Source organism: Mytilus galloprovincialis, chromosome 10 (assembly GCF_965363235.1).
Source record: "Mytilus galloprovincialis chromosome 10, xbMytGall1.hap1.1, whole genome shotgun sequence".
NCBI lineage: Eukaryota > Metazoa > Mollusca > Bivalvia > Mytilida > Mytilidae > Mytilus > Mytilus galloprovincialis.
In genome coordinates this window covers 21,483,424-21,509,357 of record NC_134847.1, presented here as the reverse complement: position 1 = coordinate 21,509,357, position 25,934 = coordinate 21,483,424, and the positions used below count along the sequence as shown (strand labels likewise).

Here is a 25,934-nt window from a genome sequence, read left to right as displayed (position 1 = left end):
CGTGTAAAACGAAAGTGGCCGCATTCGTGTTCATCCTTAATATTGCAATGTAAGTTGTATTTTATGATAATACATAACATATATAAAGGTTGTGGATGAACACGGATGCGGCCACTTTCATTTTTGACAAAAACAATCTGAAAAGTGACGTTTTTTGGCATATTTGAGAGATTTTTCATATTTGAGCTTCAATCGAATCGTTTTTAATGACTTAATCAGTTAAAATCTTTCACATAAACTAATTGAATCAAGTGAAATAGACACTTAAGTGTTTTAGAAGTGGTCAAAATCTTTCGTCAGATGAAACTAAAATTTGAGGCCAAAATGAGTCCTTACCGGACCTACTCCTTTAAAAATCATGGATTATTGGACTTTTTTCATGCTACAGGTTGTTCAAAATTGTCAGATTTTGTTTAGATTATGCATGGAAAATCAAATTTTGTGTGATAAAAAGAAAACGTAAGATAAAATGTGAGAAGATTGCTATTATAACATGATTTCAGTTAAGAAAAAGAAAAAATGGGGTCACTGAATTTGTTTTCTTGCTAAATATCAGAATAGGAAAATTTATAACACTTTCTATTATAAAATTACTTTATCTGAGTTATCTCCTCTTATTTGGCAAAGTTGAAAAAAATCTAATCAAACACTAACAAGGTGTTTTTGAGAAGTTACAGCTGTAACTATATATGATAAAACACACAATTTTTCTATACTTATATCATAAGTCTTTTACATAAATTATATACAACTCTCAAAATTTGCAAATTTCATTAAATATCTAGACCGAAGTTATCTGCTTCTTCAAAATCCAAGATGGAGAAGACACTCAAGCCACCTTAAACACTTTTAACTTCTACTAGGTGAAATTAACTTGCTTACAAATGCAACAACAAAACATTGATTTAACTAAACATATCTGCCTCATTGCAAAAGATAGTCTTAACGAACTTGGGGATGATCATACAGTTGCACGCCAACATCTGCAGAGAAAAAATATAATCAAATACATAATACAATGTGGCTGGAACATGCTCTTTGCTTTAAACCGCATGCTATAAACTAAGCACCAGATGGGGTAACAAGGGGAGACTAATCTAGTACACAGAGTTATCAATTAGGTACATAATTAAAGAGAGTTTTCAGATCTCCTTACATATAAAAAAACATAGTAAAGGTAGATATATAGTTGCATTACTATGTAGTAAACAGTAAATTTGTGTAAATTAAAGAAAGCAAGGGTCTGAGGCAAGGATCTGGAATTTTTTCACCTAATTTTGTCATTTTGAGATAATTTAAAAGTTATACTATCCATATAAGACAGATAGAATTTCACTCTTCTGGAAACAATATACCTATGAAATACCATGTCTGAAAAAAAATACTGTTACAAATTATCCCCAGGATAAAATATCACAGAGGAAGAAATACACAGCAAAATTGTTCAGCAAAGTCAATTTTAGAAATAGGTCAACATGACCAAAATTATTGTCAATTGACCCCATAAGGAGTTTTACAATGTATTTTTCTCAAATTTTTGAAACCTTAACAAAGATCTCCTCCTTTGAAACTACTGGGCCAAATAAAACTAAACTTGGCCTAAAAATTCTGTTTTTTCAGGATCCCTACACTTAAAATTAGCTTTTTAATGATGAGTAATTTCACTTTTTTTTCTATTAATATGACTGTCAAATTTATATCTAATTCCATGCATTTTTAAATGTTATATCTTTTCATAAATTTTTTTTTCTTCCGTATAAGCCTATATACCCAATAAGAAAAATATGCAAGTAGACAACAGGGAACACAGAAAATTTGAATCAATTTTTATTTGTCAATCTGAGCTTAAGTTTGCACAGACTTTTGCTCGACTATTATTTCACCATAGTGAGTTTGTAGATGAGACCAGATACTGAATATCAATATTGATACAATGAGTAAATAATACCATTGTCGCTTTTATTTCATGATCCTAAATGATGAACATGTCTTTTTTTACAGGACACACAGGCCAGTTACCAAAGAGAAGAGACACTTCAGTATTTAAATCGCTTTTTAGAAGTTAATGGCAGCAAAACTATTTCCAGCCATCCATTAAAGTCCTGGTTTGAACTGTCCAAAAAATCTCAATACTTGTATGGTAGACTACAAAATATTATTTACAGCATCATTGGATGTTTTTCTTGAGAATTTTAGTGATGTCTCACAGCAGATTTTTTGTGTCAAACTCAACTGAGAAGGTCTCTTCTGATAAAATTATCAAACCTCTTGCAATGTTATCAACAATCGCTGAGTATTACCAGAAATCAGAATCTTGGCAGCATAGAAGACAATTATTATAAATGTTTTCATTGTTTATGACATACCAAGAAGTATTGCAACTTATCCCTGACTTTACAGAGTTAAAATACTACACTTCAAAAAAACATGGGGAGACATTTGGCTATGGGCTGCCTGTACCTCTAGCAGAATTACACAGACAAAAAATGGATAGCTTCTTAGAATTTATAACATCGCCGCATATTATCAGAAATCTACCATATGGTGAAAAGAAATTGAAATTATCTGATAGAACAGTTCAAAATGTGCCAAACCTGATTCGATGCATGGGCTTCTCAGATTTTATTTAACAGTACAAAGTATATTGTGAAGAAAAAACTATTATTCCATTAGGTAAGAATAAAATAAAGAAATTCTTATATTGTATTTCATACTTGTTACAAAAAATCCATAATTGTTTTGGTCTCACCTAGTCAAAAAAGAAAGACATAGATATGCTAGTCAAGGTCTATCGATTTTGAAACTTTTCCTTATATAACATGTATAATTTTGTGATTCAAACCAGTCAAATTAAGTTTTAACCTCAAACTAATTGCAATAGTAAATGTTTTAGCTCTAATCTATAGTGTTAAGCCCTGAATATACACAGGAAAAAGTCCCATAAAATCTAACTTGAGGAAAACTCAAAATCATCATTTTTAAATTCCTATGGAAACTAACATTGGAAGGGGGAGATAAAGTCTTTTTTGTCAATTTTTGATTGTTTTTTTTAAATTTATGTAAAATATAATACTTTGATGGGATTATAAGTTTATATTAAAATATAGTATATAATCTTCTGCTCATGAAATGTACAAAACCAAAGTGTTATGGGTATTATTATTATTTTTGGTGCATTTTTCATTCAGGAAATTGCAAATTTGTGGCTTTGTGTCCATTTTGAAAAAATAATGTGAACATTTGGTATTGTTTTTATCTGTATATTATACTTTTTCAGCATTTATCTTCTTGAAAGAAACTTTAAACCACAAAAAGAAAAATATATGCTTAATCATTTTTATTATATTAAATTTGAGATTCTTTACCTTGACATGTTGAAAATTTCAATAACTGGTCAACTAATGAATTACGAAATCTATATTGTAGCTTGATTAAAGATATGAAAAAACCCTTAGAGTTGTTTGTTATACTCTTAAGACAGCCGAAATACCAAGAATGAATACATTCTGTTGAATAGAAGTGGTAAAGTTATAATTTTGTATCAGTTTTTATTGATATTTCTGCTTTTTTTTGCAGAGTTATCTCCCTTTTTCAATGCAAATCTCCATATGAATTTTAAATCATGATTCTTTATTCTGTGTATATTAGGGGTATAGTGCTAGATTAAAACTTAAAATCTTCTGTTGCAATTACTTTCAGGTTAGGATCAAATTTATGCTAGATTGACTGGACTATTAGGACAGTTTATAGGGAAACCACTAGTGTTAGGTAAAGGTTATTTAGTATACATATTTGTATTATGACTTTCTCTTTTGTTGTCTAAGAGTTACGATACTTTATTAATGAAAAAAATGTTGTATTACCATTTTGTATGATAAACATGATAAACCAAGATTGCTTTCACAAAAAAATGTATTTTAACTGATTGATAGACCCTCTCAATTTAAATGATTTTTACTAGTGTCACCATAGTGTAATAGAACTTTGTTTTAGTCGAAAATGTGGTTTTAAAATCAAACTCCACTTTATACTATAAATTTAGAAATTATTTTGTCATTTTAGACTTAAATGCGATTTTGATTATTACGATTTTGAGAAAAATCCGGTTTAATTTGTATAAAACATTTCAAAATGCGAGTTTAAATTATTGTGTTTACAACTCTGTCAAATTTTTCGCAATAATAAAAACCTCGCAATAATTTCTGAATTTACAGTACATATGAATAATGATTTATCATACTTCTTTATTGTAGGTGAAAGTACATGTACCAAATGTTATCAGAATGTACAGCTACCATCTGACAAAACTTTGAAGGTGTTGACTATTTTGTGGCTGGAGGCTGGAGGGCTTTTGCTACCCTAGAGGCTGTAGCTAAAGAATAAAACAGTCTTGATCTTTTGCTGCAGTCAAGAATATACATGAAGGCAGATTTTAGGGTATGTGTGAACATTTAGTACTCTGAAATTCTGAATATACATGTAGTTTTTATGGCCCTGCAACAAAGTTGTGGGGTTCATATAGTTTTACCTTTGTCCCTCTTTATGTAATTCCTTCATTCTGTAATTTTGTCATTCCATCATTCTGTCATTCTGTCATTCCGTCATTCCGCCATTCCACAACAAACCATTATACAGAGTTTTTTATACAACCGCAAAAATTGAAAATTTATTGGTCGTATATTGGTATCACGTTGGCGTTGTCATCTTCCGAAGACATTTGGTTTTCGCACTATTACTTTAGTTTAAGTAAAAGTAGACACGAGGTTTGTGACCACAAAAGGAAGGTTGGGATTGATTTTGGGAGTTTTGGTCCCAATTGTTTAGGAATAAGGGGCCAAAAAAGGGCCCAAATAAGCATTATTCTTGGTTCAAAAAAAAAGTTTGCAACTATTTTACTAATCCATACTCTGTTTTTCTTTCAGATGCGGGGATCCCCATATAATTTTCTTTATATAGGCCACTACCCCCTCTTTGCAACTATTTTACTAATCCTTACTCTTTGTTTTTCTTTCAGATGCAGGGATCCCCATTGGAGGACAGCAGATAACAGAAGAAGCCCATTGAAAGTTGAGTGTAGTTTTCTTTATATAGGCCCCTATCCCCTCTTTTTAACTAATTTACTAATCCATACTCTTTGTTTTTATTTCAGACTCCGGAGGGACAACAGATAACAGAAAAAGCCCATTGAAAGTTGAGTATAGTTTTCTTTATATAGGCCCCTACCCCCTCTTTGCAACTCTTTTACTAATCCATATTCTTTGTTTTTCTTTTAGATGCAGGGATCCCCATGGGTGGACAGCAGATAACAGAAGAAGCCCATTGAAAGTTGAGTATAGTTTTCTTTATATAGGCCCCTATCCCCTCTTTTTAACTTATTTACTAATTCATACTCTTGTTTTTCTTTCAGACGCCGGAGGGACAACAGATAACAGAAGAAGCCCATTGAAAGTTGAGTATAGTTTTCTTTATATAGGCCCCTTTCCCCTCTTTTTAACTAATTTACTAATCCGTACTCTTTGTTTTTCTTTCAGATGCAGGAAAGACAGCAGATAACAGAAAAAGTCCATTGAAAGTTGAGTATAGTTTTCTTTATATAGGCCCCTATCCACTCTTTTTAACTAATTTACTAATCCATACTCTTTGTTTTTCTTTCAGACGCCAGAGGGATGACAGATAACAGAAGAAGCCCATTGAAAGTTGAGTATAGTTTCCTTTATATAGGCCCCTATCCCCACTTTTTAACTAATTTACTAATCCATACTCTTGTTTTGCTTTCAGACGCCAGAGGGATGACAGATAACAGAAGAAGCCCATTGAAAGTTGAGTATAGTTTCCTTTATATAGGCCCCTATCTCCTCTTTTTAACTAATTTACTAATCCATACTCTTGTTTTTCTTTCAGACGCCAGAGGGACAACAGATAACAGAAGAAGCCCATTGAAAGTTGAGTATAGTTTTCTTTATATAGGCCCCTACCCCCTCTTTGCAACTATTTTACTAATCCATACTCTTTGTTTTTCTTTCAGATGCAGGGATCCCTATGGGAGGACAGCAGATAACAGAAAAAGCCCATTGAAAGTTGAGTATTGTTTTCTTTATATAGGCCCCTATCACCTCTATTTAACTAATTTACTAATCCATACTCTTTGTTTATCTTTCAGACGCCAGAGGGACAACAGATAACAGAAGAAGCCCATTGAAAGTTGAGTATAGTTTTCTTTATATAGGCCCCTACCCCCTCTTTGCAACTATTTTACTAATCCATACTCTTTGTTTTTCTTTCAGATGCAGGGATCACCATTGGAGGACAGCAGATAACAGAAGAAGCCCATTGAAAGTTGAGTAAAGTTTTCTTTATATTGGCCCCTATCACCTCTTTTCAACTAATTTACTAATCCATACTCTTTGTTTTTCTTTCAGACGCCAGAGGGACGACAGATAACAGAAGAAGCCCATTCAAAGTTGAGTATAGTTTTCTTTATATAGGCCCCTATCCCCACTTTTTAACTAATTTACTAATCCATACTCTTTGTTTTTCTTTCAGATGCCGAAGGGACAACAGATAACAGAAGAAGCCCATTGAAAGTTGAGTATAGTTTTCTTTATATAGGTCCCTATCTCCTCTTTTTAACTAATTTACTAATCCATACTCTTGTTTTTCTTTCAGACGCCAGAGGGACAACAGATAACAGAAGAAGCCCATTGAAAGTTGAGTATAGTTTTCTTTATATAGGCCCCTATCCCCACTTTTTAACTAATTTTCTAATCCATACTCTTTGTTTTTCTTTCAGATGCGGGAAAGACAGCAGATAACAGAAAAAGCCCATTGAAAGTTGAGTATAGTTTTCTTTATATAGGCCCCTATCCCCTCTTTTTAACTAATTTACTAATCCATACTTTGTTTTTCTTTCAGACGCCAGAGGGACAACAGATAACAGAAGAAGCCCATTGAAAGTTGAGTATAGTTTTCTTTATATAGGCCCCTATCTCCTCTTTTTAACTAATTTACTAATCTAACTCTTGTTTTTCTTTCAGACGCCAGAGGGACAACAGATAACAGAAGAAGCCCATTGAAAGTTGAGTATAGCTTTCTTTATATAGGCCCCTATCTCCTCTTTTTAACTTATTTACTAATCCATACTCTTGTTTTTCTTTCAGACGCCAGAGGGACAACAGAGAACAGAAGAAGCCCATTGAAAGTTGAGTATAGTTTTCTTTATATAGGCCCCTAACCCCTCTTTGCAACTATTTTACTAATCCATACTTTTTCTTTCAGACGCGGGAAAGACAGCAGATAACAGAAAAAGACCATTGAAAGTTGAGTATAGTTTTCTTTATATAGGCCCCTATCCCCTCTTTTTAACTAATTTACTAATCCATACTCTTTGTTTTTCTTTCAGACGCCGGAGGGACGACAGATAACAGAAGAAGCCCATTGAAAGTTGAGTATAGTTTTCTTTATATAGGCCCCTATCCCCTCTTTTTAACTAATTTACTAATCCATACTCTTTGTTTTTCTTTCAGACACCAGAGGGACAACAGATAACAGAAGAAGCCCATTGAAAGTTGAGTATAGTTTTCTTTATATAGGCCCCTTTCCCCTCTTTTTAACTAATTTACTAATCCGTACTCTTTGTTTTTCTTTCAGACACAGGAAAGACAGCAGATAACAGAAGAAGCCCATTGAAAGTTGAGTATAGTTTTCTTTATATAGGCCCCTATCCCCTCTTTTTAACTAATTTACTAATCCATACTCTTTGTTTATCTTTCAGACGCCGGAGGAATAACAGATAACAGAAGAAGCCCATTGAAAGTTGAGTATAGTTTTCTTTATATAGGCCCCTACCCCCTCTTTGCAACTATTTTACTAATCCATAGTCTTTGTTTTTCTTTCAGATGCAGGGATCACCATTGGAGGACAGCAGATAACAGAAGAAGTCCATGGAAAGTTGAGTAAAGTTTTCTTTATATAGACCCCTATTCCCTCTATTTAACTAATTTACTAATCCATACTTTGTTTTTCTTTCAGACGCGGGAAAGACAGCAGATAACAGAAAAAGCCCATTGAAAGTAGAGTATAGTTTTCTTTATATAGGCCCCTATCCCCTCTTTTTAACTAATTTACTAATCCATACTCTTTGTTTTTCTTTCAGACGCCAGAGGGACGACAGATAACAGAAGAAGCCCATTGAAAGTTGAGTATAGTTTTCTTTATATAGGCCCCTATCCCCACTTTTTAACTAATTTTCTAATCCATACTCTTTGTTTTTCTTTCAGATGCGGGAAAGACAACAGATAACAGAAAAAGTCCATTGAAAGTTGAGTATAGTTTTCTTTAAATAGGCCCCTATCCCCTCTTTTTAACTAATTTACTAATCCATGGCCATGCTCTTTGTTTTTCTTTCAGACGCCAGAGGGACAACAGATAACAGAAGAAGCCCATTGAAAGTTGAGTATAGTTTTCTTTATATAGGCCCCTACCCCCTCTTTGCAACTATTTTACTAATCCATACTCTTTGTTTTTCTTTCAGATGCAGGGATCACCATTGGAGGACAGCAGATAACAGAAGAAGCCCATTGAAAGTTGAGTATAGTTTTCTTTATATAGGCCCCTATCCCCTCTATTTAACTAATTTACTAATCCATACTCTTTGTTTTTCTTTCAGACGCCAGAGGGACAACAGATAACAGAAGCCCATTGAAAGTTGAGTATAGTTTTCTTTATATAGGCCCCTACCCCCTCTTTGCAACTATTTTACTAATCCATACTCTTTGTTTTTCTTTCAGATGCAGGGATCCCCATGGGAGGACATCAGATAACAGAAGAAGCCCATTGAAAGTTGAGTATAGTTTTCTTTAAATAGGCCCCTACCCCCTCTTTGCAACTATTTTACTAATCCATACTCTTTATTTTTCTTTCAGACGCGGGGAGTCCCATGGGAGGACAGTGGAAAACAGAAGAAGCCCGTTGAAAGTTGAGTATAGTTTTCTTTAAATAGGCCCCTACCCCCTCTTTGCAACTATTTTACTAATCCATACTCTTTGTTTTTCTTTCAGACGTGTAGAGCCCCATGGGAGTATGAAGGATAACAGAAGAAGCCCATTGAAAGTTGAGTAAAGTTTTTCTTTAAATAGGCCCCTATCCCCTCTTTTTAACTAATTTACTAATCCATACTCTTTGTTTTTCTTTCAGATGCCAGAGGGACGACAGATAACAGAAGAAGCCCATTGAAAGTTGAGTATAGTTTTTCTTTAAATAGGCCAATAACCGTCTTTTAAACTATTATAATAGATTAAATTGAATATTATTTAGAACTGTGTTATTAGAATTAAATGTATAAGAGTTTGATTCTGCAGTATATAAATCATCCATAACATATATTTGCATATCAAGATGTTGAGGGAGACATTATAAATACTATGCGTCATTTCTGTTTTTCTGTTCAGTTTTGCTATTGCTCACACATGCACAATTCTTGCCAGGTATATATAAAACTTACATCATAGGTTTATACAGCAATGACTAGGACAAGTTCAAAAATCATTAATGCTGATCGACTATTTCGTTTTAAATTTTCACCCTTTGGAAAAATTGTTATATGGAAATTTCATTGTTACGCCACTCTTCAGTTTTATTTTTCAGTATATTAATCATCTATATCTTATTTATGAGTTTATAAGTCAGTGTTTTTTCTGTTCAGTCTTGTTACAAAATGTATTGCTCACACATATACAGTTCTTGTCAGATTTTTTTGAGATTTATATCAAAGGTTTAATTTTGCAATGTCTTAGAAAATTAGGGTCAATATTTTTGAGTTATGTCCCTTGGAAGTATTAATTATATTAGAATTTGCATTCTATTTGCTTTTAAGTCTTCATTTCTTTAAGATATTTATAAAAGTTTAAATAAAAACTCACAACTTTTTTTTAGTTATTGCCCTTTGATAGATAAAATATATGTTCAACATGTGGAACATTGGATTTCTGTTCGTTTACTTGTACCAAATGATTTTTTTTTGTCATTCAATAACAGCGTAACCAGCCTATTTCAACACCTGGGTATTCCAACATCCTGCTTTATCTGACACATTTTTCTGGTCCCAAAATATGCCTTTTCTTACAGAAAAAGCCTGAGTATTCTGACAATTTTATGCCAAAGTTTGTCAAATAACACAGGTTACCCTACTATTTTAAATTTGTTACTATGTAGATGTATAGTGATTTTGAATAACTGACCATTTTTTTATTCCAGGTAATCAACACTTTTCCATAGTAATAGGGTTTAAAACTTGATGGGTAGTATTTCGAACTGTTTTAAGGTGAGAATTTAGTCATCAACTTGCACCTTACATTTATTTATGTTATCTTATGTGAACGACCCTTAATATTTATACATCAATCATTCATTTCAATATAAGATATTTTTTTCTTTTATTTTTGGAGTAAATCAGATACATTTATAATTCAGAAGGTTTATATATATCCTTTTTCAATCTTTGCTTCATATTTCATGGATAAATATTTTACCCTATTATCAGTAAGGGGAGATAACCTAACATAGTTAAACATAGGACCCTATGGGAAGTACATAACAATGTCTTCTTTGAGAGAACCGCTGAATGTAATGAAATCAAACATTGGAAGAATGTTTATTATGAGGTGCTAACCAAGTGTTGTTACTTTGAAGCTGATCTATTATCCAAGATGGCAGCCAGCAGGGGACTTTAGCGATGCGACTCGTGTTATCCTCTTGAATAGATGTTAGGTACTGCGGGGTTATGCTGTTCAACTGTGGACATGGTATACCATGTTACCATATGGTATCGGGTTTAACTATAGGAATACTATAACATAGATAAATATTATTGACCAATCATATTGGCACAGTTGGTCTTGGCATCATCGTAACCATATGGTATGGGGTTATTCTGTTGATAAAGAATAACTTTTGATTTAATAATTAACCAATCAGTTTGCTTCCATCCTCCCAGCATCCTTTCATCCTCTACAGCGGCCATTTCAAAATCATAACCACGAGTCAAATCTATAAAAAACCTATATTCTGAAAACAAATCTTCTATTTAATACATAGACATGCCGGTATAAGCTGCATTATCATTTATCATTCCTTGTATAAAATACTGACTATTAAAAGTCGGTATTTTTAATTTATAAAATTGTCCTGAATGGAACCACAGATTCATGTTACTAAATCACCAAACGTGGCAGACAATTCAGAAATCAGTTCATTTGTTTCACATCAGTAAAGACCTATATTTCCTTAACCAACTCAAATCTATAATTTTACGTAAAATTACTAGGTTTTGACCGTGTTTTAATTTTTACATTTGTCACATGACTTTAAGTGAAAATGGCGGCCGCCACGAAAAAAAATCGGAGCGTCTTGTTATAATTGATTACTTGGCCATCTGATACGGATGTGGCTCTGATTTATACAATACAAATATGAAAAGTCGCATCGATATTTATGTGACCTAGTAATCAATTGAAACGAGTCTGTTATCCGATTTAGTTGTGCATTTGTTGTTACAGTTACATTTTCCTGCTTTCCAGTGTCTTTGCATTTTAGTGTCTCTACTCGACGAACTATGATGTGACGCCTTCCTTTATAAATACGAGTTTTTTAGGGGACAACCATTTGATATTCTGGGAGGGACAAGAAGATATGTTTTAAAAGATGTATCTATACGGGTTATTTTATTTATTTTCGAATCTTTTGTACAAATTAATCCCTAGTTTTTCTGAAGAAAATTAAATTAAGAAAGAACAGATAATTTACATTTTCCTGTCATGGGCTCAGTTATTTTTAGCTTTTCCCAGAGCAAGCTTGTTATTTTCAACCCCCCACCCCCAAAAAAAATATTAACTATACAAATCCTTGGTTAAATGGTAAGAAACCAATGGCAGTATTTACTTGGTTGAGCATGCAGTTGATTGTTTTATGAGTCTAACAATCCAGTTCTAATGTTCAACCAGACCATATGATATAAATGTCCCTGGCTCCACATTGAATATGTTCACTGAGGTAAGGTACATACAGGTACACTTGTATATTACTTGTAGTTGCAAGGTTCACAAAGGAATATGAAATATCGGTCCATTATAATAATATAATAATAATAATGATTATTCGCCCTGATACACAACCATTTGGAATTCTACAGGGAGATTTACACTATAAAGCAAATATAAGCCATTTTACACCTGTCCTAGGTCAGGATCTCTAGTCTTAAACTTTTTGTATCGCCTTAGAGGTGATCTGGTTAGCGTGATGACTTCAAGTGAGGTATATCATTGGTTCGATCATTTGTCAGGTTTAACCAAAGACTTGAAAATTAGTATATTTTGCTTCTCAACCAAGCACGCAGCTTTAAGGAGTAAGAGCAAAGAATGGTCATCCTGGAATCAGAATACTGTGTCCAAGTATAAAGGTGACATGCCTTCCTGTAAACTTACCCTGTGAGCTAGCATTTTAAAAATTTTGGTCAGCATGTCAGTTTAGTACAAAGCAGGGTACATGTAAATATATATTTCTCAATAGACATTATCATGTTCTTGTCCTGAAAATGCATCTGACTTGTCACTGGACATTAAACAACCATCCATCCATCCATCCATCTAGTCTTTGTTAGTCTTAAACTTTTTGTATACTGTACATGTTTTACCTCTGTCTGTCAGTTTGTCAGTCTCTCTATCCTTCCATCCCATAAATATTTTTCGTCACATTTTTTTCAAGAACTATGAGTGACCTGAGTGACCTATACCATGTGATGCGTTTTCAGATTCATCACTCGACAACTTCCTGTTTATCAAACACCAACATCATGATAGCCATGTTGAAAATTTGTCACATTTGTCAGGATCTACAGTACAAGGATTTTTGAAATTTGGTTTCAAGGTTTATATGAGTGAGCTATTCTATCATGACTATGTGATGTGTTTTCAAGCTCAGCTGAAAATTTTCATCACATTTTTCTCAGGAACTACATTACAAGGATTTCTGAAATTTGGTTTCAACATTTTTCAAGGTTTATATTTAATTAGGGAGATATACCATATGATGCCTTTTCAGATTCATCAATTAACAACTTCCTGTTAACCAAACACTTATAAAAAAGAAGATGTGGTATGATTGCCAATGAGACAACTACCCACAAAAAAGACCAAAATGACCCAAACATTAACAACTACAGGTCACCGTACGGCCTTCAACAATGAGCAAAGCCCATACCGCATAGTCAGCTATAATAGGCCCAGATAAGACAATGTAAAACAATTCAAACAAGAAAACTAACGGCCTTATTTATGTAAAAAAAAATATCGAAAAACAAATATGTAACACATAAACAAACAACAACCACTGAATTACAGGCTCCTGACTTTGGACGGGCACATACATAAATAATGTGGCGGGGTTAAACATATTAGCGGGATCCCAACCCTCTCCCTAACCTGGGACAGTGGTATAACAGTACAACATAAGAACGAACTATAAAAATCAGTTGAAAAAGACTTAACTCATCAGATAGACAAAAAAGACAAGTGGATGTGGCCGGGTACTCATACATCCCGACACAAAAAGACACAATGAACAGATCTGAGAGTACTCGCAGTTATCTGACAGCTAGTTCAAAGCCACTAACAACTAATAAAAAAATCATGCCTCTAAGACTAAACAATCAATCTATACACATCCAACATACCGTCTAATGGATTTAGTGTAAAGACATCATAAACAGACAGAGAAAAACATGACCTTGTGCAATACCAAGTTACAGGTATCAACAGATTGTAGATCCATGAAAATGTATATGTATATAACATACTAGTAATATTTAGTTAGCTTTTAATCTACTGATAACAAAATCAATATTTATACCAATAAAAACAATATTCAGTGATCTTATTACAGTGTTGAATAGGTAACTTTTTAGAATAAGTTTATTTAAAGGAGCAACAAGTTTACATGGATCATTTCTAAATTTCCGGGCACAGTTAACAACATTTCCGTAAAAATGAGGATGTGCTTTCCCGTTTGAAATAAGTTTTCTACAGGTACAACCAAACTTCAAAACCAAATCTTTATATCTATGGAAAAATTTAGTGAAGGTTTTAACTTGCATCATTTTACACATGATAGTGGCTATTATCACAATTGATTTTTTTTATACCCTCTCTTTGAAAAAGTTGTGGTATACTGTTTTACCTTTGTCTGTCTGACCATCCTTCCATCCCATAAATATTTTTCATCAAATTATTCTCAAGAACTACATAAAAAAGATTTCTGAAATTTGGTTTCAAGGTTTATATGAGTGAGCTCTACCATGTAATGCGTTTTCAAATTCATCATTCATCAAAGTCATGGTTTAATCATTATTAAAAAGGTCACTAAGAAGACTCACTTTGATCTATTTTGACGAAATTGGCAAAAACCTTTTGTTAAATAACGGTTGTTGCATTTGATATCATGATAGACGTCTCAAAAAAATATTTTCTAGCACCATGCAGTAAATATATTTCATTCTATAAACATTTAGTGTATAAACCCCCATAATATGATGAGTTACCCATGTTTTCTTAGTTCAGTTGTAACATGTTAGACATATTTCAGTGTTAATAGTGAATTGTATTTATCCACAGAAAACTGAAGAGAATGTGCAGATATTGGAGGAGTTGTACCAGTCAGGAATGACTTCCAAAGGAAAATCCAGTGAATCATTTCACAAAGAAGCTGAAAGTAAAACTGGATTACAACTTCAAGTTATAAAGGTAAAATATCATGTTAAATGGTATCTTTTAATTTTGAAAAGTTAAAATAAAATACATTAAAAGCAGTTATTTTCTTGGAGGATTTAATCACATTTAAATTGATTATTTTAAGACATAATTATCTTGTTCATTAAATTACTTCAATATTAACAGACTGAATATGTTTTCGACTTACAATGAACCTGTATAAATTTTCTGTTTGGTTAGATGTCTTGATATTTATCTTGAACCATAAAAATAAAACTATTTACAATCATGATAAATTTCATGGGAAATGAACAAAATGCTGTCACTATATATTTGAAGATGTGGTTACAGGGAATGAGACAACTCTCCATTAAAGTCACAATGTATAAAAAACTAACAATAATAAGTGCAAGTATAGCTTTCAATAGAATGCTTTTCTTTTGTTAACAAGCTTCTCTATAGTTGTTGGATTTTTTTTAGAAATCACAGGGTGAACATTTATGAGTAGCATCTTACAGTCATCCATATATTTAATTGTTAATTTCTTTGTTTTCCATAAAACTATGCTTTACATTTAAGTTTTTTTTTTGTTAAGGATTGGATTGGAAATAGGAAAAAGAAGGAAAGTGGGAGAACATATGAGTATAAGAAGGCTCATTACTCACGAGGGATATCTGCATATAACTGTTTCGTTAGTGAGAAAAATAGTAAGTATTGAAAATGAATCAAAAAATGAAAATATAAAATTCATTTAAAAAAGTTTCATGTACTGGTTTTAATATCATGCTTAGTATTCCTTTATATATATATATATATATTGATGTATCAAATTCAAACAATATACATAGAATGATTTTTTCACAACCTAAAATTTGATACCTAAATATGAAAATTAGTAACTTATTCTGAATTTTGGTAGTAACACTAGTCAGTCAGGGGTACTTCTTGTACAAGTAATTTTTATTTACCTGAAGAGGAAAAAAAAATACTTATATAAGTGAATTATAATGTTCAAATAATCTCCCCTTAATTTACCAGTGTTCTGAATATAACAGACAAATGGCTTTTTGTTGTCCATGAGATTACACTTAAATGATTAGTAAAGACATCTGCAAAGGGCAGACAATTTAAAATTCTATTAGAGCAAAGAAACCTTTTAAAGAATTTAAGAAAAGAAGATGAATGACTTTTTCACTTATAAATGGATAAAAAAAAACTGAATATCCAAGGGACATAACTTACCTAATATTTCTTTTACCTTTACATTTAAATAAAATTCACTTGAATAAGTATCCTACAAATTTACTTCTATAAGTATATTAAAATTTACTTCTTCAAGTAACTAAAAAATCCTTGTACAAGTAGTTCCCCCGACTGCTAGTGTCATCAATTGATTTAACACTTCTCTGATTGGAAGTAGTGTTGACTGCACTGAAGACACTTCACATCCACAAAAGCATTTTCTTCTGTCTGCATTTCCAAAATATTTGTTATACATCATATAGATGAAACTACAAAACACTGTGCAGGAAAAGCTATTCATATTCCTGTATTATTTATAAAGTAAACAAAGAAGAAAATATGTCTACAGTACATGATTTTTTATGCTCAGTGAACCATAACATTAAAAAGTACCTTGAACCTAATCTTTAACATGAAACCTGACAGGATGAGATGAACAAATAAAATACATGCACAGACTGTAAAACATAAATGTCAATGGCACATGAAAAGCTAGTTCAATAGATATGCTTTGAAGTAATATATATATATGATAAATGACATTCTAATTTTAAAGTCTTAAAATGACATTAGTAGTCTCCCTTGTATTTGTTAACGTCATACTATTGTTAACGTCAATCAATTGTTTTATTTATATACAAGTCACATTACCTGAAGATCTGTGGAAGCAGTGAAAGTACTAGTAAAAAAGTGATGCATTGAAACCGTTATTATCTTTTAATAATTTTCTTATATATATATATATAGATTGCCTAGCAATGTAATTTTAACACACTATTTAGTATGTAAATATAAGAATGTTTAAAATATTTACAAAATGATGAAAATAAACGCAATATTTCGCTAGACCAACTAGCTTTATCAAGCGTGCATCTATCCAGGTGAAATCAGATGTAGATGATAAGAAACTTTTGCAGCTCAACGTCTATGTTGCACTGAACTGCCTTTTAAATAAGAAAATTTTGCAGCTCAATGTCTATGACCTCTTGCATTTAGCTGCTTTGAAAATAAGAAAATTTTGCAGCTCAATGTACATGTTGCACTTGGATTTAGCTACCTTAAAAATACATAATTGGTAGTTGAAGTTAGCAACGTCCATTGGCCAATATTACGGGATAAAAAGGACGATGCTTTGTTTTAAATTATTCTTTATCTTTCCTGTATCTTTTTTCGTCTTTTTCGTTAAGACCATCAGGTTCTAGGCACTTATATATATATATATATATATATATATATACATTTTATACAATGACATGTATATAATATGACATGAAAAAATGAAGTATAATAGAACAATACAAAGTTTTTCAAACATATTTTTTTTTAATTTTATAAAGTTTTTGGAAACTATAATTTAAATATGTGGTACAGAGGATTACCAAGGTATGAAGGAATGGGCACCTGCATGGCAGAGTCTGTCAACAGAGGAAAAACTCTATTATAAAGAAAAAGCCTCCAACCAGACACAGACAACAGACCATCCAAAAGCAGCGAAACAACTGTTTAAGAAAATTGTTAGCCAGGTAAATAGACTCACTGTACTTTTGTTAGGACAATTGAAAGAGTTTTGAATTGATATTCCAAGTATTAACAACCTTGACTGGCTATAAAGCCCTTGTACTGTTGTTGCATAAGGTTACGAAACTGTTATGTAAATGTGTAATTATTATCTATGGATAGATACGATTGATCCATTGATTTTTCTATCTATCTATCTAATTGGTATATCTATTGATCTATCAATCTATAGATATAGGAAGATGTGGTGTGGGTGCCAATGAGACAACTCTCCATCCAAAATAACAATTTATAAAAGTATACCATTATAGGTCAATGTACGGCCTTCAACATGGAGCCTTGACTCACACCGAACAATAAGCTATAAAGGACCCAAAAAATTACTAGTGTAAAACCATTCAAACGGGAAAACCAACGGTCTAATCTATCTATCTATTGATCTTACTAAATGAGATTGGAATTATTTGGAAATCATTCTCAACTTATGCCTGTGCATACTTATAGTTTAAAATATACAATAGATATAGGAAGATGTGGTGTGAGTGCCAATGAGACAACTCTCCATCCAAATAATAATTTATAAAAGTAAACCATTAAAGGTCAATGTATAGCACACAACAAGTGCCAACCACTAAAACTAAAGTCTCCTTACTTGGGACAGGTACAATGGTATATGTGCAGTGATGTTTAAACATATTTTCTGGATATAACTGGTATACTTTTTAACATTTCAGATAGTTGAAATTGGAGGGTACAATGTAGATGTTGTAATCATGGGCATCGATAAAAATAATGGGCAACAGCTTTTCTTTGGAGAAAAAAAAACTGCAGCATTCTTTAATGCCCGTCCGAAAATCATGGAGGAGTTGTACTCCAATCATTCTTTTGGTAAATATACTGTAATAGTGCCTAACTTTCATGTTTCTACTTAATTTGCAAATTTAACTATTGCTTTCCAAAAATCCAATACATTATTGTTTTAGTATTCATTCACATGTACAATTATTTCCTGAATAAATGTCTACTCTTTATTTGTGATTAAGAGAGAGTTGCAGTATATTCAAAAATTTGAATTCATAGGAATATTAACCATTATCAATAGAAAGTTCAATGTTTCATTGTTGTGCTAATTTCAGGTTAAAAAAGTTTGTTTGCATACATTTAAGTATGACACTAGACATTGCTTTAACACTTTTTTTGCATGACAAAACATTTTATTACATATTTGACTTTTGATGTAAGTTAAGGGGGTTCGCGGGTATGAATCCTTTTTTTTTTAATATAAGATTTAGCTACCGTATATTTTTTTATAAATCAATATTATCATATCCCAGATAGAAAAATGAAATAAAAAAAATGGGATCACCGTTCAATTAAGCTCACAATCTGCCTCCGAAAGAAGCATACAAATTTGTAAATGACCTTTTTTCTGTTGAACTAATAGGAGAAATAGAGGTAATATTGAAATAAAAAAAAAATTGCACCAAAGGGAGATAATTTGGAGCTTATCAGTGATATTATCATTTTAAAAGTCATCTGGGACTAACCGAATCGATTTTTTGGGATTATTTTTTTTAACCATATCATAAAGAACTAACTAATACTAATAGTGTAATAAATATAATTTGTAATGAATAAACACATGGTTATTTTTGGCTGAAATTTTTGTACCTCCATACACATCTTTAAAAGTTGATTATCAAAATTTTCTAATAGAGATAGTTAAATAAATAAATTAAAGTCTGAGTAAGGTTAGAATTTGATAATTTAACTGTCAAGCTTGGGTTAATAGTAAAATTTAGGAGTAAGTATGTAAAAATTTGTTTTTCAAAGATTATTTTATTAATAAAACCTCATTCTCCTAATAAATTTATCTATATTCCTGATACACATACAAATGAAACCACAAACTATGTATATTCTAAAATAACAAACATTTACAATAGTCTGTTAAAATGGCTGGCCTATTTTAAGGGATAGCAATAACCTTAGCATGTAAAAAAACACCTTTTTTTATTTTAAAAACAGTATGCTACTACAACATTTTGTACAAGGCATCATACATGTAATATGTTCACAAATAACACACCATTTTGACACGTCTTAATAAACTACATGCTCTTCAACATTTTTACGCATGTAGTTATTTTGAATATTCTGCTTAACATTTTTATTTCATTCATATAATATTAAACTTCAATTTCATACCATACAATTATGATTATTTCTGAACTTAAACAATATTAAAGGAATGTTTTGATGACCTTTCGGATCAACTCTTCATTTATGGAAATCAAACTAATGTGTAACTAATTGTTCTCAAATTAAAAAAATGGCCTAAAAAAAAATCTGTGATAGTTGTAATATTTAAAGCAAAAGAAAAAACTAACGATTTTCTTATCCCAGGCATAGATTACCCTCTCCATATTTGGCACAACTTTTTGGAATTTTGGATCCTCAATGCTCTTCAACTTTGTACTTGTTTGGCTTTATAAATATTTTGATATGAGGGTCACTGATGAGTCTTATGTAGACGAAATGTGTGTCTGGCATACTAAATTTAATCTTGGTACCTTTCATAACTATTTAAACAAAATTTTTGTAGGAACTGAAAGTACAGAGCAGAAGTTTCCCTTCAAAGACTTGAGGAAAAAGGCACAAGCTCATATGAACAGACTATACTGTAAGACTCTAATCTCTTTTACCTTTTAGAAAAATAATGGATTCAGAAATTATTGTGTTTTAGAGTATTTAATTTACCCTTATGCTGGGCTGCTGACACCAATATGGTGGAATTTGGATATCTGAATAATGTGACTGGTTGCAAATATCCTTTCTGTAGCACGCCAATATACAAGCAAATATGATGATATAGTTGTCTGTCATCACTATGATTGAACATCATGCACAATTCCAACATTGATTTTAATGTTTATCACATCTGTAATTTAAAACATGTCATATGGCAAAATTTGGGGTAATTTGCTAATTTACATAGTGGCCATTTTGCCTTATCATGACGGCAGCCATTACAATAGGATTATATAAGCCCCTTAAATGAAAATACCAATATGCCAATACATATGTTGAATGAATAATTTGTTCGCATATAGGTGCATTGTACATGTTTTTAGGCTTCTGTCCATGTAAAAATTGACATTGTCTGCTCTGAAATCTTTTAGCCTTTTTTGTTTAAAAATCGGAAGCGTAACCATTGTATAATTGCTATATGAGATCAAATAAAATGATGGAAAATCGTAAAAGATTCAAAACAGAAATACACATGCAAGAAGATATTGTTCATGATTTGTTCGCATATAGGGAAACACCTTGTAGGTTGAATTTTAAAGTTAAGTAACTTTTAACTTACCTGTTTTCCTAAGTGTTCTGCCCAATTCTTTTAAAAACATCATGATTTCAACCTTCCCATTTCGTAAAAAGTCAAATTTTAATTGTTTTTGGATTGCTTTTAAATGGAAAATAGACAATAATAAGATATATTTCTCTTTTTAACCTTTTTATTTTAAAAAATGTCATATGTAAACAGAAAAACAACAACTTTTCTTTTTTATGGAAATTTCTAAATACCCCCCCCTCCTTTTACACCCCCTCCCCAAATAAAAAATGGGAAGTGCTCATCAGGTATGAATTTTTATAAAATGTATTAGTTGTATTTATTTGTATTCATTTGTGAACAATAGCTCACATCTCATCTTGTTAAAAAAATAAAAATTTGTTTTTCATTATTACAGCTGATGCTATTGGTCAACAACAAGTTCAATTCCCTTACAAGAAAGTAGCTGATAGGGTCATTACTATTCATGGTTTTCCAGAGCGTCTCCCTATAAAAAAGATTTCTCATTACGGGGAGAAGGATTTAATGGAAATTCTTCAAATAAAAAACTTGTTGTTGAAAAGTAAGTGTGCATATTAATCTTCAAGGTTTTATGTCAAACCACAAAAATGTTGGCAAAAAAAAGATTTCATATATTTCAGGTTAACAAATCTGCATGTAACAGTTGGCTATTAGTCTAGTCAAAATAGATGCAAAATTTGGACAACCTCAAAAAAATTGCAACAGAATTATTTTTTGTATTTTTCAATTCTGACAGGCTTTCTCTATAACATACTAAAAGTCTACCAAGATATCTGAGTGGGAACATTGTTTTTTTGGGTGAAAATGACAAAATTTGACTAAAATAGCGAAAACTGGGAAAAGCTTGTAAAACATTTAATCTGTGAGATAATCATTGCAAACCAAAAGTTTTACAACATTAGGTACAGTGTTTATGAAATTATTAAAAACAAATGTTGGTAAAAAAAAGATTTCACTGATTTCAGCTTAAAAAATCTGTATGTAACAAAATCTTTTTAGGCTTGAAAGCCACAAATCTGAAATAAATCATGTCATGCTAGTCCCAATCTTCCAAGTACCACCTTATCACTTTCAGCTGCATTGTAAAAAGGATTTCATTAAAAAACACAGGACAACTAATACTCTGAAGTACTATATTTTTGTGAATACTTTTTCCACTGTATTTATTCATTCAATTCAAAATTAATGAAACTTTCATGAATTTTAAAATGGATTTGATTTATATTGTTCTTTATAATACTATGCATCTGGTGTATGCCTACAGATTTCATGTTATAACCCCATTGTAAAGGGGTTGGGGCTAGCCTTTATTGCAATCGATTTGTCCATCTGTTCAATTATCCATTAAATGAGCAGCGTAACAGTGGTGAGTTGTAATATGTGAGCACTTTTCCAATTTTTCAGATATTAACTACCTATACACTTTTACTTTGTAAATATTTTTCAATCTGACCAGCCATTCTCCTAAATAAGTTATATGAGGGGGTATCTTTAGCACAAGAGCATGCACAATTTTTTGTTTCATTAACATTTACTACAATAAAGCAATCGAATCAATAATAACACATTTATTATTAAGCTACCTATACAACTTTGTTACAAATTTTGCTAGATTAGATAAATAAAAATAGGCAAAAAGATTATTTGAATCCCATATTTTCTACATTTCAGTCAGTCACACCACCAGATTGAGAATGATGATTCTCAAGTTGCTGCTATTGGAATTGGTATGTATATTGCTAATAACAAGATTTCTTATAAAAGTATTGTTTTTCTGAAATTATTGCTATGTTTTTGCTATTAATTAATATATAAGAAAGAGAGAATAGCAATAATAAAAACTCACATTCTGAGATTTTAAACCAGGTTTCTAATCCGGCTTAGCCTGAAATTGCAATAATTAATTTAATATTTTTTAAATATATTTATCACAATTAAAAAATGATGTGTTTAGTGAGCAAAAGATTGGATATGGGGAAATGTATTCCACACACATTAAGAGACTTTTGGTTACATCTAATTGATTGCTGTATATAATTCCCTATATTTTTTATGGATTGTTTCAAACTATTGATTAAAGTTGCTTAACACTGAGACTATCATACTAATTTCAATATATTATGGCCCAGCTTAATAACTTTTATATTTTTTTATGAGAAACACTGAATTTCATACACAAGATAATTTTTAATTAAATTGTAATAATGATATATTATAGTTTCTTTACATTTTTAAAATTTTTTTTTTTTAGTGCTAGATATTTAGTTGGAACAAGTTTCTCACAAGAACCTTAGTAAAACTTAAACAACTTTTAATTTCAAATGTTACTTTAATTGTATTTTTTTTACTCAGATATGAATTGAACAATATAAAAAGAACATTATTTACATATGGTCCTTTATACTATTGTAAAATCCAAACATTGTAGCGCACCGTGCGAATGAGCACTTCTCTTTTAAATCTCACCACTTCTCCCTATCAATTTCAAAAAGAGAAGTCACTTCTCCCTATAATTCTGAAGTAGTGTGAGCCCTGATGTTATGCATATTTCCTGTGGCAATGCTTTAGGGACAATACTTTGTTTTATAAAAACTTTTTTTTTTTCAAACCAAGAAAATTTGGTAATGAAAATTAAATATTGGAGATGCAGTGAAAAATACCATATTAATGAATTTTTTTTTGTAGAACCTGGAAGTGAAGAACTACTCTATAATTTACTGGTAACTCCTGAGGTTGAAGAAAACATTTATTCACTTGCATCACCACCAGTCACACACATACTCCCATCACAACCAGTCACACATACACTACCAGTCACACATGCATTCATATCACCACCAGTCACACAGACACTCACATCACCACCAGTCACACATACACTCACATCACCACCAGTCACACATACACTCACATCACCACCAGTCACACATACACTCACATCACCACCAGTCACACATACACTCACATCACCACCAGTCACACATATACAACCAAACAAAACAACAGTCAAAAAATCATTAAAAAAAACAGCAGCCAAACAAACATTCACACTAAAAAAAAACACCAGCCAAACAAACACTCACACTAAAAAAAACACCAGTAACTCATGCATTCACATCACCACCAGTCACACATACACTCACATCACCACAAGTCACACATACACTTCCAGTCATACACACACTCACATCACCACCAGTCACACATACACTCACATCAGCACCAGTCACACATACACTCACATCAGCACCAGTCACACATACACTCACATCACCACCAGTCACACATACACTACCATCACCACCAGTCACACATACACTCACATCACCACCAGTCACACATACACTACCATCACCACCAGTCCCACATACACTCACATCACCACCAGTCACACATGCACTCACATCACCACCAGTCACACATACACTCACATCACCACCAGTCACACATACACTCACATCACCACCAGTCACACATACACTACCATCACCACCAGTCATACATACACTACCATCACCACCAGTCACACATACACTTGCATCACCACCAGTCACACATACACTCACATCACCACCTGTCACACATGCACTCACATCACCACCAGTCACACATAAACTCTCATCACCACCAGTCACACATACACTACCAGTCACACTGACACTCACATCACCACCAGTCACACATACACTCACATCAACACTAGTCACACATACACTCACATCACCACCAGTAACACACACACTCATATCACCACCAGTCAATCATACACTCACATCACCACAAGTCACACATACACTCACATCACCACCAGTCACACATACACTCACATCACCACTAGTCACACATACACTCACATCACCACCAGTCACACATGCACTCACATCACCACCAGTCACACATACACTCACATCACCACCAGTCACACATACCAGCAAAAGACCAAGAGGGACAGCTGCTAACAGGACAAAAGCCACTAAAAAGCGAAAGAACAACAAAGGTAATAAAAGTGCAAGTTAGAATTTTAATTATAACTAGAATGACACAGAAAAAGCTCTGCATTATCTGGATTTATCAGTCATCTGTTATTTTCTAATAATTCACTTGAACAGAAATTATTTATATGATATTATGTATTTGGTATATTTATAACATGTCAAATATCTTGACAAATTGTGCTGTTGATGTTTATGGCATAGTTAAAATATAACTTTTTGATTAGAAATAATGCAATTGAATGTTAAAATTAACTTCTTCTAATAAACAAACTATTAAAATTGATTCTATATTTTGACTAACTGACATTTTGTTTTTGTTTAAATTTATCATTAACATTGCTGTACATATAGACTTAGGTCAGTTTCACCAAAAAAGATTCATATAGATCACTTTGCTATGAAATAAATGAACTTCTTTATTTTTCATATAACTACAATGTTTTATTTTTCTTTCAGAATGGGGAGTGAAAGGCATCATTGCCACTAGAACTGTTAGAAGCTCACGAGAGTACTTGGTTCATTGGGATGGATTTAGCCATGACCATGATTCATGGGAACCAGAATACAATCTGACTCCAAATCTAATTGGACAGTTTTTTTCCAATAAAATTTGATTTAAAATTTTTATTAATATATACAATTTAACAACTGACCACCAGCAATCCTGGATTTAAGCCAATACATAAGCTGCGTTGAATAGAAATCGACCTATGCAAGTACACATTTACTAGCCTTGAACAGCTGTGATTGGTTTTAGGAACATTCAACATGTTCAAATGTGAAATATCTAATATTTAATGTTCTTAGAACAACTTATAGTTTCAAACAGTTATAGACTTTTGATATAGATTTTTTTCCCAGCCAAAATAGGATAACAGATATCCAGTTGCATAAAGTGTATTTCTATCGAACAGAGCATATTATGTTATCTATTCTTCAAGAAAGAACGTTATTTGCAATAAAACAACTCTTCAACAGTTATCATGGATTTAAGTAATTGTACATTATTTGGCCTTCAACAATAAATAATCTGTACACTAAAACAAG

The 25,934-nt window shown here is 32.0% G+C and overlaps 1 protein-coding gene across 3 annotated transcripts; it reads left to right on the top strand.

The window, feature by feature from the left end:
* Window positions 1-11,909: 11,909 nt before the first annotated feature.
* Window positions 11,910-24,626, top strand: LOC143047152 (uncharacterized). Of its 3 annotated transcripts, XM_076220110.1 has the most exons (9): window positions 11,910-12,045; window positions 14,661-14,789; window positions 15,352-15,463; window positions 17,370-17,521; window positions 18,251-18,404; window positions 20,122-20,199; window positions 21,269-21,433; window positions 22,564-22,619; window positions 23,578-24,626. In XM_076220110.1, the coding sequence occupies exons 1-9, from the start codon at window positions 12,034-12,036 to the stop codon at window positions 23,614-23,616; spliced, it is 897 nt and encodes a 298-aa protein (XP_076076225.1). In that variant the 5' UTR covers window positions 11,910-12,033; the 3' UTR covers window positions 23,617-24,626. The 3 variants fall into 3 exon arrangements, with proteins under 3 accessions (XP_076076225.1, XP_076076223.1, XP_076076224.1); XM_076220108.1 differs by lacking the exon at window positions 22,564-22,619; XM_076220109.1 differs by lacking the exons at window positions 11,910-12,045; window positions 14,661-14,789; window positions 22,564-22,619 and having other exon boundaries at window positions 17,336-17,521.
* Window positions 24,627-25,934: the final 1,308 nt, after the last annotated feature.